This window comes from Eurypyga helias, unplaced genomic scaffold, assembly GCF_000690775.1.
Source record: "Eurypyga helias isolate BGI_N326 unplaced genomic scaffold, ASM69077v1 scaffold24508, whole genome shotgun sequence".
Taxonomy (NCBI): Eukaryota; Metazoa; Chordata; class Aves; order Eurypygiformes; family Eurypygidae; genus Eurypyga; species Eurypyga helias.
In genome coordinates, this window is record NW_010266609.1 from 29,773 (window position 1) to 49,433 (window position 19,661).

At 41.6% G+C, this 19,661-nt stretch overlaps 1 protein-coding gene across 1 annotated transcript in view; it reads right to left on the bottom strand.

Annotated features, from left to right (window-relative positions):
• ZSWIM8 (zinc finger, SWIM-type containing 8) overlaps positions 1-18,463 on the bottom strand; it is a gene marked incomplete at its 5' end in the record, with an annotated part of 36,075 nt that extends 17,612 nt beyond the window's left edge. Inside the window, 9 exons of the mRNA XM_010157175.1 lie at positions 205-336; positions 1,146-2,154; positions 5,100-5,275; positions 6,153-6,354; positions 6,716-6,836; positions 8,125-8,206; positions 10,602-10,709; positions 12,492-12,664; positions 18,369-18,463. Of these exons, the coding sequence (XP_010155477.1) occupies positions 205-336; positions 1,146-2,154; positions 5,100-5,275; positions 6,153-6,354; positions 6,716-6,836; positions 8,125-8,206; positions 10,602-10,709; positions 12,492-12,664; positions 18,369-18,463 (2,098 nt within the window). The remainder of the gene's footprint in view (positions 1-204; positions 337-1,145; positions 2,155-5,099; positions 5,276-6,152; positions 6,355-6,715; positions 6,837-8,124; positions 8,207-10,601; positions 10,710-12,491; positions 12,665-18,368) is intronic.
• Positions 18,464-19,661: the final 1,198 nt, after the last annotated feature.

The window sequence follows — 19,661 nt, forward strand, 5'->3', positions numbered from 1 at the left end:
CTTTCTCACTTTTATTCACCTACACGTGCAGAGTGATGAGGCACATTAGTGACATCCGGAGATATTCAACTCAGAAGAAGCATCAGTGAAGGGCACAGAACCACAGCAAATGAGAAACGCCTGGAAATGCTATGGTATCCATCCCACATATTCCTTGTAACTTACCCTCTTATCCCCAAAACTGAACAAGCCCTCTACACCTACCTTAGTTGGTGGCTGCTCTACTTTGAGATCTGGAGGGTTGGCCAGTAGGTCTCTGGCGAGCTCTACAGTTAAGCGGCATGCTTCGTTACTGTATCCATGTGCATACAGAGCTTCTGCACAGGCAAACAGGATCTGCAAGAAAGAACAGATGGTCATGCTCAAACCACACTTCGCCTGGCTGGAGGTAGCCTGCTCGAACCACTCGTCTCAAAGATTCTGCAAATACAATTCACAATTAACTTCAGCTGCAGGTGTTCTCAGTTGTCTTTGCCTGCACCTCCACCACCACCCCCTTAGGAACTCCCATAAAAGCCTCTTCTTCCATGATTTAAGTCCCATTAGCACTCTAAGTGCTATAATAGATCAGAGAATAACTCAAAAGAACCCTAAAACCCAAACTGGCTGTAACTCTTTCCATGTGTCTCCATTTCAGCTGGTTGCTCATACAGATGCAAGCTCTAAACCTATTTTGAGGTTATTACTGGAATGTGGCACAGTCTATTTACACTGCCTCTGGCTGTCCAGAGAATTCTGGCTTACACGGTTGGATTTAAATCTTTCCTGCTGTGCATGTCTCAGTCTTACTTATTTTTAATATCAGCTCAATTTTGCCGTTTCCAAGAGTAAGGCCAGGAAATAAGTACACACTATTTTGCCTGCATTTGTAAATCCTGGAGTGTGAGATGGGACCAGCTAAAACCAGGACATACCTGAAGTTAGCACAGAAATAAGGACTCGAGCTTGTGGGAAACAGACATGTGTGAGACCACTGCAGTAAGACTGTAGATACCTTATGACACCATGGGTTATGACGACATTATAATTAAGCTCTTGATTTAATAACATACTATGTTAAGTGTGACAGTCAGGAGCGTGGTGAGACTGTGATGGACACAATACATAAAACTGCAAAACAGCATTTTGAACTAGATTCAGCTCACCTCCATGCGGTTCTCCTGCTCCAGAGGCTTTATACCAGCAAATCTATCCTGCTCTTCTTCATTTCCCCCTTCAGCTTTGTCATCATCTTCCTTGGCTACCTCTTGTGGATTCAGATAGTATACCTGGTAATCATCTTCCTCTTCTCCATCATCCCCTCCTCCTGCTGCACCATTCTCTCCCACTTCTTCTGGTTTCAGACTCACACCACCACTGTTCTCATCTGCAGAAGCCAGGTCGTCATCGCCACTACCCATTTCTCCCACAGGATCCTTGGGCGATTTCTTGGCCATGGAACTGCTCCTGACGCTGGGCTCGGGTCCCTCAGAGAAGTACACCCCACCATCCTCCTCAAAGGTGTCCCTGTAGCTCCTGCTCAGTGGGCTTTCTGTAAAACTAAACGTGTTGCTGGCTTCTGCCCCCAGAGCCAAGCTGCTGTCATCCAGGCTCATCTCTGCCAAGTCTGGCTCCAGAGAGCTGTCTTCACTGCTCATGCGGCGCTTCCCACTATGTTTACTGGTCAAGCCTTTACTCACTGGCAGTTTTGCTTTGCCCACTGCAGTCTTATACACAGATTTATCACCTTCTGCTGAAAGCCGTCTCAGAACCCTCTGCGGCGTTTCAGAGACAACTTTCCGCTTTCCAGTAAGTTCCTTCGGACGAACTGCTGGCTCCTGGGGAGAGGGACGCAGCCTGTCCCCAGGCTGCAGACATGGCCCCCCAGGCTCCTGTCCATGGGTTCTACCAGCCTCACCAGCAGTTTCTGCACACTGCAACCGGCAGCTCCTCTGCTGGATGGCCTTTACCCAACAGAATGAGTTCTTCTTGTCAGTGCTGCTGTATGTGATCCCAGGAATGGGATAAGCTTCCTCCCAGTTGAAGTAACAGGCTTCCACAGCTGGCTTGAAACCCTGAAAGAGCTTCTCCAGTGATTTCTTGTGCTGACCCCTCTTAACGTTATCTATGACTTTCAGCTGCCACTGTCTGAGCTGTGAGCAAAGGTCCCTGCGCCTAAAAGAAGAAGGAGGAGGAAAGGTTAGAAAGCAGACACAGAATGCACCTGTGACAAACCACTTCTGAACCAACAGAACACCTCCTCAGCTGAACTACGTATAGATAGCATTAGTAAGACAGGCTGAAAAAAGGAAACAGGTATATTACCAGCCAAATCCTAGACAGAACACAGGAACATGATAAAGAAACAAAATGTGAATGGTACCGTATGAGAGCACAGTATGAACTGGGAGGTTTAAAATGAAATAGTCTGCCCCAGATGAGGTATGAGCAACATGAGCCTCAGCAGGCTGAGACCAGTGAGTGCCATGGGGAACTGTCCTTGGAATCATTCATAAAGCAGTTTGCAGTAGCCATGAAACTGCCCTGTGAACAACTCCAGTCAAGACATTCAAAAGACAATCTAAACAGCCTACCCAGGGAAGCACAATACCAGCCAGGACCCCTAATCTACCTCCCAGGCCCCTACCTCTTCACCCTGATAGAAGAGACCTGGGCTCTCTCTCCAGAGCCCAACAATTTAAATTAAGGTTTTAGCAGGCTGTCCTTGGGAGACTAAAAAGTTGCAAGCCACTGGCACAGAACAACCAGAACAAAAATAACTGATGTTCAAATAACTCCAAGGAAGAAGCAAGCTGGTAGGGTTATAGAGACTTAAAATACACAGCAGCTAGTCCCATGCCCCATATTACCATGGGAAGAACAAAGTATTTCTGCATTTCCCAGCTGTAAATCTCCCATAAGGCCTAAGCCTATGAGCAGGATGGTCTACATGGATTACACATTCGGGTGTCCTAATTCAAGAAGAGGAAAAGACGTTCTAGAAATTGCACCAAGTGTCTCAATCAATTGCCATCTTGTTTCTGCCACAGATTTCAGAGATCTGAGGTACAAGCCCAACACTTCAATCCTCTCAGATTTCCTATCAAAAGCAAAACGACAAAAAATCAAAACTCAACTCAGGTGCCAAGGGTATTAGGACAAAAGGCTCTAAACAAAATGGACTGCTTCTATTTGTCCATTAAACAAATTAATTAACAAGGGAGCAGACTGGTAGGGCCTAATCAAGGAGAAGATTTTCAGAAGGAAAAAGAAAAAGGGGGAACTACTCAGGAAAGGTAACATAAGGATGAGAGCCTGCAATGAATTCAGGAATGAATTAGGAATGAGGTAGCGAGTCTCCCTATGATTCACTGGAAAGAATAGCAAGGGTAGGTAGAAGAGGGTTCTTGTTGGTCACTATTCAAATGCCAAGAGAATAGGCAATCAAGCAGGAGCATTTCAATTATGCATGAGCTCAAGTAGGAGGAGATCTGAGCAAATTTGAACTGTGCCAAATAACTCAAATGTGAATACACATAGCACAACGGCATACTTTACTGAAAGTCAAAACCTTTTATGGTTTTTCTGTGTGATCTGATTGATGTTTGTGTTTATTTTAAGCCATATTCCCAGTTTCCTACAGTTTTGGATTTGTCTTTATTTCCTATATTTAGCTACTTCATACTGTAAACTGTACAAGACAGAAACTGTATCCATTTTAGTGTCCCTGATGTACCCTACATAGATAGGGCATTTTATTAATGTTACACAACAATTCACAGAAAGCAAATCCTGTTAATGTGTAATTATATTGAAAATACCATCCTGTTTTCATTTGTTCTGAAAAACTTTTTCTGATCATTTGTAGCACGTTAAACTAATTCAGTACATTTTACACACCACACTTCATAGACTAGATGTACAAAACAAATTATCGCAGTGTCAACCACAGTATCTCAATACGAGCCGTCAGTATGTCCACTGCTGCCCGATTAGTGCTACATAAAGATGGCAGTGGTTTACTCTGCTGGTTTGGGCCGGGATAGTGTTAATTTTCTTCATAGCAGCTAGCAAGAGGCTGTGTTTTGGATTTGTGTTGGAAACAGTGTTGATAATAGAGAGAGTGCTTGCAGAGCGTCCAGGCCTTTCCTGCTTCTCACCCCACCCCACCAGCGAGTAGGCTCGGGGTGACAGCTGACCTCAACTGACCAAAGGGGTATTCCATGCCACATGGCATCCTGCTCAGCACATAGAGCTGGGGGAAGGAGGAGGAGGGGACGACATTCAGAGTGATGTTTGTCTTCCCAATTAACCGTTAGGTGTGATGGAGCCCTGCTTTCCTGCAGATGGCTTAACACCTGCCTGCTGATGGGAAGTGGTGAAAGAATTCCTTGGTTTGCTTTGCTTGTGCACAGCTTTTGCTTTACCTATTAAATGTTTTTTATCTCAACCCACGCGTTTTCTCACTTTTCCACTTCCAATTCTCTTCCCAATCCCCCCGTGAGAGGAGCGAGTGAACAGCTGTGTGGGGCTTAGTTGTTGGCTGGGGTTAAACCATGACATTTCCCAAGGCACAATATGGTTTAGAAACCTGCAGAAGCCTCACAATTTTTCCTCAGATAATTGAAAACACTGACTGAAAATCATACACTGGTGGTGACACTGTTTACCAATACACTTTAAACTTTCTGAGAGCACAGAAATCAAGGAATGACTCTTCTTGAAACAGACAACGGTGAATGATTGGGCTAAACAGAAATCCGTTAAACCGCCGAATAGTTAAATTTAGAAAGCATTAGAATTTATTTGTAGCCAGGGTCATCATTCAAAGAAATGTTCTCCAGTGGGACACTGACATGTAGAATTACACTCATATGTAAAAGACAACTCTCAGAAAAAAAAAAATTATTCACTCTACACAACGTTGCTAAAAGTGAGCAGCATTAAAGTTTAAAATAATTACAGTGCTCTTGAAGCTTACGTAGCACACAGTGCAGAAGGACTAATGGTTGAACACATAATAAATGATACCAACACAAGACATCTACAGGAATAAACTCTTGAGTGTGCTTGAATATCACAGAAATAAATGAGACACTGGATCCGATTCTGGTGCTTACCTCTGTGGACTAATAGTCGGGTCAAGGACAGCCAGCCTCCACAGAACCACCATCTCATCACACATACTTGCACAAGCATGAGCAGCTACTTCTGACTGGCCATTGCTGCGTCCTGTGTGCCCGCTAGCACTGCTATGTGATGCAGATGTCCGCACACTGTACCACCAGCCGGTTATCTGCAGAAGAAGATGTTCAGTGGAGCTGTGTTAAGGCCAACATTCCATCCCCTGCTGCCACTTAACCTCATCACCACAAGGAAACAGGATCTGTAGCTAGTACCATGTTTTCATTTGATGCCGAAATAATAACCAGCATTAAAGCAGAATTGGTTTGTGAGAAATAAGGGTATCAAAATTTCTCTGGTTAAAAGACACATGCCCACAGAAAAAAACAGACAGGAGATTTTCTTACTAGAAGCATTCACACTTGGATGAAAATAATGAATAAATGTGATAAATTACGCATTTTCTTCCCTCTGCTAAAAAATGCGGTATGTGATAGAGCAGTAAGGAAACTTGCACTGCAGTTTATTTTATAGAGTAAGATCAGTGTCCTGAACTGTCAAGAAACCTTTTTCTTAATATTAATTTAAAAAAATTATCAAAACATTATTACTTAAGCTCATCAAATGTATCTTCTACAAAAATCACCAAGGAGTCTGAGATTCTACCACCCAATTATATCTTTAGTCTCTGTCAAAATGACAGGTCATATGTGACGTACTTTGTTTAGGAAAAAAAAAAAATCATTAAAGTAAGTCACCTTGACTGGGCAGAAACCAAATCAAGTGTGCTGAACAGGAGAGTTCAGACTCTATATATTCGTGTTATAAGGGTTGAGGTATTTGGGGAATAGAGTGTTGCCAGGACATCACTGCATCAGCACAAGAGCAACTACAACATAATACTAGTGTGGAGAAGCACATGCCCATAACGCACACAGACTGTTACAAGAAATTTATCCGGCCATGGATTGTACAGGCACATGGCATCAGTCACTGGCTTAGCCTGATTCCCCAGAACTTCCCCCCTCCAAGCAAATTGACTGGAGTACCTGCTCATAGTTGAGACACTGGTCAGTCAGAATCTCCAGCAAAGGAGCGGCATTGCTATCCCGCCTCTTAAACATCTCCCGCACAATGGAAAGCAGGTTCCAGATTCCCTCGGGCTCTCTTCCTCGCAGGGGACGCAGGAGACAGGCCCACTCAGCAGCAGCTGGTGGCTCCGTGGAAGAGAGATACATTGAATTCACATCACTGTGGATAAAACAGAAGAGCAGGGATGAGGGAAAAGAAAGAAATCAAGCGCAGCCATACAAAATCCTTGGCATATTCTACATCCAGAAGTATTTTTGCACCTTAAATGGGACAGACATGCACAATCTAAAAGAGGGGATGCATGAGATTGCACAGTATCTTACTTGTGTGGTGTTCTCAAATATAGTGTGCTCTACAGAAAGAACATCGGACAAGCTATTAAAAAATAAACAGTCCGGAGGAGTGACTGCAAAACTAAGCATCTCTCAGTCCATGGCACCACAAAAGGGTATAGGGTATACAGTCAGAGCTGACAGATTACATAAATATCTTATTTTCCCTTCAATGGGAGACAGTTTACCTGAAAACAACAGGAGAGGGTCCACAGAATTTATGAAGGGTTTTCTTTATGTTGTCACTCAGAGTAGATTCATCTAAGTACCAGGTGCTTTGATCTGATGCAGAGGGTCCAGCAGTAGGATCTTGACAAAAAAGCAACACATATACAGTCTCCAGTCTTTGAAGAGATTTTCCTCAGTGTGCCCAACCACAGCAATTATAGGAAGCACACAGAATGTGTAACTCTCTTTGTTTCACCCGTTGCAGATGTCACTATTCAGACCTATCTCAAAATGCTGTCATAACATTCCCTTAACCACTGACAATGCTAACTTAGGAGACATAGCTGGCATACTGAATGGCAGCACTACAACCAGTGGGACCAGGAGAAATTCAGGGGCTGGGCCAACAGAAACCTCATGAAGTTCATTGAGGAAAAAATGTACACTTCTGTACCTGGGACAGAAAACCCCATGCATCAGTACAGACTGAAAACCAAATGGCTGAGTAGTTGGTAGGGTTTGGTGATTACGGTGGGTTCCCAGCTAAACACAAATGAATGGCAAGCTTTCTCTGAAAACACAAAACAAATGAAAAAAACACCCCTGCAAACTGTCTGTACCAAGAAAAGCACAGCTAGCAGATTTAAGGAACTTAATTTAGCCCCCACTACCAGGCATTGGTAAAGTTACACCTGGAATATTGTATCCAGTTTTGGGTCCCCCAGTCCAGAACGATACTGAGAAATCAGAGAGGATATAGTAGAGAGGTATCAAGATAGTGGGGGCACATGACCTATGAGGTGAGATTGAGGAAGATGGGCTAATTTAAAAAGGAGAAAGGGAGGGGTGATCATTAACAGCCTACAACTACCTGGGATCAAACACAGTGCAAACTCTTCTTGGTAGCAGAAGATGATAAAAAAGGGTATTCGTGCTGGACACTAAGAAAAAATTTTTGACCAAAGGGTAATGCAGCACTAAAACAGTAATACTCTAACATCTCTGGTAACCAAGACTGGGCTAAGCTAGCCCAAGCTACACCTAGCTCAATCTGGTGTAGCTAGTACCATGCTGTCTCAATCTTGGAGGCAAACAGTCCTCTTAGAAGTAGGAGCTTGGAGAGGTTCCCTCCAATCAATTTTCCAGGAGTCTATAATTAATACTGACTTAAAAAGAAAAATCTTTTGTTAGAAAGGGGCATTGCCTGATGGTCCCTTCCTCTGCATACACTCTGAGGCAACTATCACACCAGCAATTGATGTTGCTGTGCCATATACACAGGCAAGTGTCCTGTATATATCCCTTTTCCTTGACCTCCACCTGCAATCCCAGCTACATGGTAAGAGACCAGTTCAGAAACTCAAAGCAATGGAAATACATCCATCTCCTATCTGTGGCACAGATTACTGAAATAAGGTATCAAGGTTACCTGGGGCTCCACACACTGTGTTGATGGCAGTAGACTGAGAAGATAACAGCTCATCCAGCAAGCGCTGAGCTGTTGGAAGAATCTGAAAACATGAAGCAAACCTTCAATATACACAGTATTTCTCATTCTGATATACCCAGTCTGTCTGGATTTCCATGACTGAAGCACTCTCTTCATTTCAGAAGTATCAAATACAGAGTCATGTTTTCAGAAAGGATGATAGAGGGTGCTAAAGATTACACAATATCAAACCAGCTGTTATCTGATCTCCTTTCTCAAAGCAAGCCTATATCCAAGGCTTAAATCCTACATTTACACCCTAGGAAGCAAACAAAAGCATCATAGGTTATTAGTTGCCTTTCTTGAGGAGCAGGAGCCCACAGAGAGTGAGACTGCAACTAACTGAGATGTATGGAAGTGACTACAGTCAAGGTCACCATTTTCCTGCACTTTGAACATTCCTTATTTCTTGTTCCTAAATCATTTCTCTAAAACTCAAGCTAAGGGGAACAGAAAAACACAGATTACATCTATGCATAACTTCTTGAGCAGACTTTAGCTTATTTACCATTCTGTTAGCAAAGAGAGCACATTATATAAACTCAGAGTCTATAGTATACCACTGCAATTTCAGCACTAAACTAATGCAATCATGGCTTCTGGCCAGTTCAGAGCATAGGCAGAGAAAGCACACACCTGACTGAACAACTCTAAGCAGATATACCCTTAACGTGCTCTTTTTGAAAGACAAATGCATAGTAGAAAGCGTTTGTTCCCACACTAAGTCTGGGCTGAAACTGTAGATCCATTCAGCCTTCAGCATGCATGCTTACAACAGGTTAGGACTGAAATGACTTGCAACAGAACAACTTACATCCCCTGGCACCTCTCTCTGAACAACAGTTGAGGTTAAAGATCACACTTACTGTAAAGCAAGGCACCTATATTTGCAAATAATACAGCCCCACCTCAAACAGATGGAAATAAAAATAATGCTTCAGAGGGATATTTTGCATTTGAAGCACCTGAAGAAACAAACTCAGCATTAAGCTATTTTTGTACCTTTTTCCACTACTATATATTTGAAGTCACCACGAAGCAAAAAAGTCACAGGTCTAGGCAGTGTCAGAGCTTAGGTTGAAGTATCAGGGACTTGCAATGACTGTCCTTTAGGCATTTTTGCCAAGATATTCATATTTAATTGGAATAGGTGCACTGGCATCATGAAGCAAAACAGCTCTTGGGAGAAGAATTGGGTAATAAATTCCAGCTGCTCAGAACCACTGACATTTTCACAGATACAGCAAACACTTCCTACAGAAATTTTGAAAAACACCTCCTTATGTAGCTGCATTCCTACAGACCACCATCCCTTTATACCTCAAAGTAATTCAGCAATATATTATTATACCATAAAGGAATTCATAAGCTGAAAATAAGGATAAAATAGAATCATGTCTACACATTATGTAGTCAAAATAGGGGTGCCAAGGTATCAGAGTATCTATCTGAAGCATATGCTATTGGTGCTGAACTCTCAGCAACAAAAAAGTGTATTTTTTTATCACTTTCACATTATACAATTCCTCTACTTGCTCTCCTAAGATTAGTATTTCTGTAGGAAATTTAGAGGACATTTTAGCAATAGAATATCTTAGTGTCCCAAACACAGCCCCATAATCTAAACTTTAGGCACATGCTGACAGTAATCTAACTCCTACTTAATACATCACATACACCCTACTGAAATGTGACACCTACCCATGCAGCTCAGTTTTTCTCAACTGCCGTCAGTTGAACCGACATAAAAAAGTTGCTAAGCCCTTATATATTTAAAACAAACATTTCACAATCACTCAGGTATTCTTGTGTATCTTGTGCAAGCATTTTAGGCAGATGATAGAAATGACCTGACCTTGAACAACATAGATATTTAAGGAATAAGCAAGCAGATTTTGCCTTTGATTAACAAAATTTCATGTCTCCTACTTTCCATAACCCAAATGAATCTTAGGAATCACCAAGAAGCTACACTGGGGGAAGCCAAAAGGTCACCAACTGGGTGTAGTAAAAAGCACCCACCAAAGGCATATACAACACACTCTGGGTAGTCTTCTCCACTTACTAACCAAACTCAAAAAAGGAGGAACCTGATTTGTTCTGACCCAAGTTTTTCCACCACCATGCATTTAGTTTATTGTGCTTGATCTTCCGCAAGCTAATGAATTCACATTCACACGAATAAGAAGAGCGGCCACTCTTCCTTCGCCTTTTAAGACACTTCTCATCTTTTACTTGGCAATAGGCAATTTTCAAATAATAGAATGGCAAACCCGAAAAGGGCAAGAACTGAAAGCTGTCCCAGCAACTCACACTCAAATAGCATAACTGGTTATCTTACAACAAAAGACATCATATCAATTGACCCAGAATAAAGATAACTGAATTCAACAAAAAGCCCGATTGTTCCCATTTACCTGTTGTGGAAGTTCGCTGATTAGGTACTGAGCAAATTTTTGCAATTGGTCTCTTTGTAGCCGAGACAAGGACTCAGAAACAGGTGCTCGTAAGCATACTGCAGATGCCTGACGAAAGAAAAGGAGACATAAGCTGTCATTAACAGATCAGACTTAATGAAGCTGTATCCATTGAACGGATGAAGTGTCATGAACAGTAACTGTGCTGATGCCTACCATGCTTGATCTTGATAGACAATTGTTTTTTCTGTAGTTATGTGGTATGTGGCAGATAAGATGCAAATAAGCTGTCTAGGCTTTATAAAAACTATATTTAAGAGTTTCTTTTCAAGGAAACTGCTTTAACAGCTGTGCTTAAGATCTGTTGTTGCTAGCAATTGCACAAATACTGGCACAGATTTCACAAACAAACCTCTAAAACAGGACATTATTCTTTAAGCTCCTGGCAAACCAACCAGCTGAGGGGGGAGGGGGAGGAGGCTGTTTCACATAATCATAACAACCCCATTTATCTCATTAGAGGTTTTCTCCTTCCATCTTAAAAATCAGTCTCTTCCCATACCACAGAACAACTTAGATGATGAAAAAAAAAAAACCCACACCACTAGTTTCTTAACCTTTTTCACTCTACAGGGTTTAAAAAAAAAAAAATGCCCTAATGGCACCTACCTAAAATTCTGGAAACAGAAAAGAGCAGTTTGATAATAAAGATGCTTCTGATACTGTTTTGTCTACACAGAGCACTATACCTTGGCTTGTAACTTGCCAGTGTCAGCAGTCAGTATCCACAAACATGAAAATCCTTTCACTATCATTTTTCAGGTAAAAGAAAGGATTGGAGAGACAAGAATGGTTTTGCTACACAGCATCCAAACTTTTTGAGTGTAAATAATAGAAATGAAACTTTGTTTCCTATCCTCACTGTCCATACTCACATCCTAAAACTGGTACTAATAATTCAAAGCAGAACCCATTTCTTTGCCAACCCTCCAGTCCTAGGTACAGAAAGTATACCGCTATTCCCATGATTTCACAAGAGCATCAATTTAAGCCTATTACAATTGTCCATTGTGACATAATAACAAGCTTCAGCAGATTATTAGCACTTATTTACGAATCTGGAGTTGATCATATGCATGTCAGCTATAAAATATTCTGTGACAGCAGAAAACCTGATCCTTTCAATCATCTAAGATTAATCCTTAAGATGTATTTCTCAACTTCCCAAAGACTGAGGACATTAATCTGTATGCAAGACTGAACCTTCAACTTGCGTGTTTCACGCTGATACTGTGCATTTTCACCTGATGTTCGCTGGGGAAAGAAACACCTACTTTTTGCTCTACACAAGGCCACACTCAACACAAGCAGTCAAATCAAAACATAAGCCTAACTGACTTTGAAATATACAAGTCCAAACCACATTTATCTGCCTCAGCATGTGTTCAAATGAACTGGCAAACATAAAGGCCAAGAGTGACCAGAATTACTTTCGTTGTGCACTCTGATCAAACGGCCTAAAGAGGGAGCTTTCAAACCCGGTATTTACAAAGACTTTTAATAAAAGACTAACTATTGGTGACCTCTCAGTCTTTGCAGAACTGAAGAAAGAATGAGCAATTCTAGCATTTAAATGAGAAACAGGAAGGGCTCAAAAAGGACTGCATCTACCCTCAGCAATTTGCATGTTATCACAGGACACTCTGCAGTTCAGAGTCCTAGACAATTCACACGGCAGACTGCAACTGTGAGCGCAAATTTGCACAATCTGTAACCAAAAGGAGCGCCAAGAACAATTTCCCTCCAAGAGTGCATGTTGCATAAAACCGTAATGAGGAGAGACTCGGAGAAGCAGCCTAGGGGAGAGTAGCACTGTGTTTAAAGGCCTACGTTGTGTATCCGGAAGAGGCAGAGCGCCACGACGTGAGCACACCACTTGGCCCCAGCTCCGCAGGTACAGCTGCACGATGTGATCCTGCACCGGTCAAACATCACCGCCACGTTGTACGCACCTTTGGGTGGCACCATCTGGGGGGGTACCACGGTGGCACTGAGATGGAAACCTGGTAAAATTCAGAAGTCCAAAGTTACTCTTCTGGTGCCTGGGAGACAGATTCAGCCAGGATGGAAATTTAGGTATGTGCCATTTAAACAGCGAAACAACATCCATGGATGTGGATCTAGTCTCCAGCACTTGTTCCTCCCACTCAGCTATGGCAGAATATTACCAGAGAGGCATAACATCTTATAAGAAGTTGAAAAATACCAACTTTTAATACATTAACTAGTTTAAATATTTATTTCTATTAATATTTGACAAAGAAAAGCAGAACTGGATAAAGCCATCACCGAAAAGTGGGGTTTTTTGATCACAGGGTCAAAGCTAGACGATACATATTTTAGGCCTGATTTCTAAGTCACGTCACTGTGGCAACAGTGCAGAACAGGCTAGGTGACTTCTTCAGAATTATTTCTAAGCCAACTTTCACAATTTTACAGTGTAACTAAAGAAGGCAGCACTTACACCTGAACACTTACTTTGACTTTGTGGCTTCAGAAGCTACCCATTTCTCACAAATTATGGACCTCCTTGCAATTTTGCAAATAGCCCATTTTTATAAACCATGTACTCAGAAAACAAAAACATCCTCTTGCTTAGACTAGAATTGATGGAAAAGGGAAATTTCAGCAATAACACTTGTGTGAATCCAGCCCCATCAACCTGTGATCAAACAAATAAATTATGAATCTCATCTCAGGCAGGATGACAAAGAACTTCAACAAGACTTGGCTTTGTGTAAACTCCTGTACAACGCATACCAGTTATACTCTTAAGGCAGCTTCCCCTACAGATAATGGTTATCCAGAGGCACACTTATTACAAGCAGGAAAAGGCCACCAAGAGCATGAATCTTCTGCTTGTCTCGAAGGTCCCTATTACCAGTTAATCATCCACTACAGCAATGAGTATCAGCCTCAGAACCTTCTGCTAGTCTCAAATTCAGTTTTAATGAAGCATAGAAAGCAACAAGGGTATCAAAGCCATAACCAAATTGAGTCCAACAATTGACTTTAAGTGGAAGAATATCGCCTGGGGCAGATGATTGAAATAGTTTTTCCATCATCAGCACAGGGAAACACATTATAAATCCACACTACTAAGTTTTATTATGATATCATGAGATCATAATAATGATGGTGTTCAGGAGTGCACGTGACCTACTAAATCCCACTTAAAACAATGTGCACTATTTCTTCCTCAAAATACAATCCCTGTACCAATACAAACTTGCTCTTACCTTGCTTAACCTTTCTATTTCTCCTGTTCACCAGAATTTAAATCCTCTTCCTGATGTGGGTGATTATTTTGATTAGCACACGTAATGCCACCCACATTCTTCAGCCATTTTAGCAAATGGAACAGAATCAAAACAAAAGAAGGCATTCACACAGAATTACTGCACTGCTTATTTCTAGTTACAGTTCTAACTTATGTTCCACACTTGGATAATACAACCCAAACAGTTCCACCAGTCCTTCTGTTACACCTGAAGCATATCAGACTAATGCCAAAATGCCCTAATTCTCACAAAAGCAAATTAAGCATTTCACAAATTAGAACTGCAGCAATTCTGTTTCACTGAGAAAAAGAAGTATTCAAAAGGCATTTGAGAAGAATGGGTCACAGCTATATGCTCTTATCAAGCTCCTACCATGAAATTTTTATTTGTATATGAAGACAGTTAACTGATCAAATGCAAAGAGGGAAGAACAGTTATAAAAAGACACAAAGAAAATTTAAGGGCTTCGGCATGAGCTATCACAAGCCTGAACCCAAACTGTAGCTTGATGGACGTCTGCCCTGACACCGTTAATTCAAGCAGCTCTGCCCAATTCTTTTGCACCACCACAGTCTTGCTGTACTGAACAACTCTTTGTGGGATGGCACAGGAAACCATACCAGGAAACAATTCTGGGTGAAAGTAATGGTTACTTCTACCAGGAAAAAAAGACCACAGCTCAGTTCACTGCACAGTTTATGAAGTCGGAGCCTGCACGGTCTGAAAAGGTGACCATGAGGGGGACCATTCTGGAGTGCTTTAACCCAACACTACTGTTCAGAGACGTGGTCATCAAATTGTACTTGTTCGCAGTCAAACTGCAGCTATTGGCTTCTCCTGCAGACCACAGCTCTTACCCTCCTGCTTAAATGTGAAGACAAGAATCACATCTACTGCACAGCTGATTGACCTGGCCACCTCATGGAGACCACAAGAATGGTACTCCCTACCTCCCACCCCCTGCTTCCACTACCTGCTAATGGCTTATCTACCCCATGAATAATAAAGCATTACAAACACATGTCTGCATGTACCAGCAGCATTAATTCTGCAACTGCACATAGCCCACCAGAAAAAAATAAGATCTACACACCGTTCTTGGCAAACTCCACTCTCGGGAGACCTCAAGAACGAGCTGCACACCAGAGGAATTGCTGTGTCAGGACACTCACCCCTCTGGCTACCATTTTTCTAAAACACACAGTGGGCGCAGAGCAAGCTGAATGCTTCTGCAAGCTTAGGCACAGAGGGTGCATCTTACAGCTCCTATGAGCACCAGCTCTACTACTCATGCACAGAACAAATAGGCAGCCAGCACCATTGCTTCAGAGGATGCATCAGGTACATGCACTCTACGACATACTCGGTATGCACAGAAAGCACCAGGAGTGATCTACTGCACCCATGAAGCAGGCTTTATCATGCAGTGAAGAAGGGGTAGCAGCACACTGTCCTCTCTGGCACTCAATTAAGAAACATGTTTTGAACAAATGTAAAAGCTGGAAACAATCAACTGCTGCCTTGACTAGGTTCTACAAAACAAAGACAGCTTCTTTGCAGTCCATAAGCCATCCTTCTCCCTGCTCTACCCATGAAACTTAACATTTCAGGAGAAGTATCCACAAGAAATGCATGCTTCCTGCTGGCTAAAATCCAGCTTTCAGAATTTTAGGACAGCTGCACCAATGTCTTTTGCACGTAATATTTATTTTATCATGAAACTCATTTATTGTGAAATTTCAGGTCTGTTTATTCATTTTTCTGTGATCCTATTAGTCTTCATGATTTCAGGTGGAAATGCACAAATTTGAAATACCCCCAGGCTATTCAGCAAGCAACTGGAATGAAAAGATTTAAGTGACCTACAAGTTAACAACACCCTGCTAAGAATACTTCTTGCAATACAGGTTCCAAGCTTTCTTCATCGATACTTGGTCGTTCTGATGCCTCTGTAATGACGTCAGCAAACAGCCCTCTGCATAGAATTTAAGAACTTCTCTTCTGGCTTTCCCAGGACTAACAGAAATGGGAAAATGAGAGCTGAACAAAAGCTGTTCGACAGGAAGTAAAGCAAGGCCATTTTGGACATCTGTTTGCTTTAAACCAAGATAGGAGAATCTCTAAAACGTGGAGACTTAGAGACACTGTTCAAGGAGACGCAAAGTTAGAATACAGACTGAACCTCCTGCTGCTGCCATCTTTAGTTGTTAAAAGGAAATTAAGACTATGATAGAAAAAAGTCCCTGAAATCAGCAACTACAAGACACCTATGCGAGAACAGCAATAACATCTTCAGTGCGAGGAGGCGGGTACATGACTGCTGCAACAGGAATGTGCATGAGAAGGTCAACAAAAGCCAATTCTCTGTGTACATACAGGAAGTCACTGTAAAAAAAGTGGGGTTTTGGAATGTAGTGAAGAGGTGCTATTGTTCAGAAATTATGGATATGAATTTGCATGTGCACAAAATTACTAAGACTACCCATTTATGTTTTTAAAAAAATAAATCTTATACTGCAAAGGAAAAATGGGACAAAAAGAGCACGAAGCACACTTCAAGCTTTGTCCGGTTGATCACAATACCACAACACACTGCCCAATCCCCCTCCAAATCAAAGGCCCTCTGATGGGCAGCTTCATTTCGTGCTGTCAGTATATGAAACTCAAAACTGCAACCACACACCTCAAAATCATTTGGAATAGACAACTGAAATTATATCCATCCCACCTGTACTCACGGAAAAAAAATAAATCCCTCCATTAGATAAAGTTCCTCCACTAAAAGGAAGCAACATTCCTGTTTAAATTTACTTCCTTCCCTTCCACGCACATTATCCTTTGTCAAGAATCCCAGCTGTATGCGAGTTCTTCCCCTGCATCATTCACTGCCCCTCTTTCTCCCTACTCCTCCAAGCACAGGTTTTGCAGTAACATTCCTAGCCTTTATTCGTTTACATTGCTTCACATCTCCTTGCCCCTTTAATTTATTACTGAAACAAATCTTGTCTTAGCACTGTATATTAAATATTCTGCTCTTCTCCACTATGGAAGTGGCAGAAATTACTGAATTTCAGCCAGTTGCATTTTAATTCATTTTGTGTCTCTTAAAGATTCACCTTCCTGAAGTTCAGCAGATGCCTTAGAGGCCTCTCTCAGCATTTCAGTCCTGACATCAGGAGCTTATGAATGCACTCAGAAGTCAGTTTAATCCTACTTAGCTCAATTTCGTTGATGTTCCAAAATCACTATCTAGTCTCACTGGCAACTCAATACACCTTATGTACAAGGAAGTACTTCACTTCCATTCCCAAGAATTCCTGCTATTGTTATTACAGTAGACAACAGACTAGATAAAAACCCTTCATGTGCTTTATCCTATATTCAGATAACAGTTCATTAGTCTTCACAATTTGTGCATCTCAGTATTTCCTTCTCCTTTCGTTGTCCCCTAACTTCTACAGTATGAGTCCCTTTTATTGCCTTATTGAGGGTCCTTTACACAAATTTATTCATTCCACTGATAACTGAGAGCTAAGTATTACTGGTAGTACCAACTAAACAGGCCCATGGAGGTCTCTATCCTTCCATCACAGGAAAATAAAGGTAATTTCCCCCTCAACCATATACATAATTTTTCTTACTACAATCAGGCTCAGTTCCCACACCCTTTAGTATTCTAATTCTGAAGCTTACACTTGCAGAAAAAACAGCACATCTGCATTGGATTGACATGATCCACCTTGACATACTAGTGTCTTTATTTCACATAATGCCTTCCTGTCTAACAGCTGTCACTGGAAAAGCCAACTCAGTATTCTTCTTTACTTCAAAGTTTTACTAAAAAATCCAGCGTCCAATTATTTCTTTAAGATAAGATTAGTTTCTATAACCATAAAACATAAAAAGATAAGAGAGGAGAAGCAACAAAACCCACTACTGTCCAGCAACAGGGATTTCCTTCTGCGAAAATACTACACGAGTAACTTTATCATTAATAGAATTCTCTTGTTACAAGAATAATTAAATCTTGCAAACTGCCTCTCTACCATACATGCACTTCTGGCAACGCATTCGTTTCATCAGACCACTAGAAAACCAGGTTCTCTTTCTCTTGATCAATGAGGAATTTAAGCATTATGGAGACAAAGGCATTCTACACATCTTTTTCCAAAATGCCGAGACAGATTAAGCATCTAATTTTCAAAACATTTCTGACTTTTCACTCCGTTTCACAGCTGAGCTGAGTGAGGCTGAAATAAATATAGTATTTAGCCCAAGACAGTACAAAGAATATATGTGGCAGGGAGTTTCGTCTAGGATTCTAGAAAAGGTTGGTTTGAGACACAGTTATTCCAGTGCTGTCTCACTGCAGATATGGTTTTGGGAATCTGAAATATCTAGAGATGTGGAGCAGGAGTGTACTTACCTATCTGGAGCGGATCTTTGACAGCCCTCACCCGGAACAGCTGCTCCCCTCGCTGGAACTCATCCGCACTGCCATTCGCCAAACACGAGTACAATCTGCGAGATACACATAACGTCAACATCAGTCTGTCGGAGAAACTTCACAGTATTATCCTCTTGCATTCTTTGTTGACACAGCTTTTGAAAAATCCTTACTATCTTCATCTTTAAGATGAAGTCCAGCTCTTTTCTGCCACCCCTCCATTACAGTTCAACCATAAAAATCGTTAGTCTCTTCCTAATTGGGTTTGTGTATAGCCACTTGCATTTCTAGGAATTTCAACCTAAGGTTCTGAAACACAAATTGATTCATAGCCTAAAATTAAGCTTTTATACGCATTATAATATCAATTCAATGTCCAATGTTAGCATGCCACAGTAAAAACTCGTTGTACTTCTAGAAGAGTAGATGCCCATGTGAGGTTTTTTCACATCTGTGCTCATCAGAATAATGAGCGTGTACAACCAGCTGGGTTGCTCTATTGCCCCACAGGTGATCCTACAAATTACACCTGCACTTCTGGCACTACCTCCCCCATCTGATACCAGAATATTACATAAATGCATCTAAGAACTTTCAGGATTATTCTTCCTAATAGAGTGTAATATCAGTAATTTGCAACAAAATTCTGAATGCAGAGTTACATGGGTAGGCCTCCTATAGTATGAAAGCCTCAGCAAAAATACTTCAGTATAAGTTCTAAAAGCACAGAATTTTTGACTGTGTACACACACAATTTATGTGGAAACGTAACAAATACAGTAATCTCTCTGATGATATTCACTCTGATCACTGATGTGCTCAGCAAATTCTCATTCTCCTACTTACACCAACAAAAGGCTTGCATAGCATAGTGAGCTAGCCCTCCTGGCAATTTCTGAGCCCAGTTAAAGCTCTAACTCAAGCAACAGAGTTGAATTGGAAGGAACACTGCATAAGACTAATAAAAGCGTAATACTCTACAAACTAGTTACTGTCAGGCAAATTAAAGGGTACATTTATTCTGCTATCATTTACACACAGAACCTGCACATGTACATGCTTTTCTGGGGCATATGCAAGACAGCTCACCCAAACAAAAACCCCATAACACAGAATCGCACAATGGCTTGGGTTGGAAGGGACCTTAAAGCCCATGTAGTCCCACCCCCCCCTGCCATGGGCAGGGACACCTTCCACTAGACCAGGTTGCTCAAAGCCCCATCCAGCCTGGCCTTGAGGACATCTCAGGAAGAGGCATCCACAGCTTCTCTG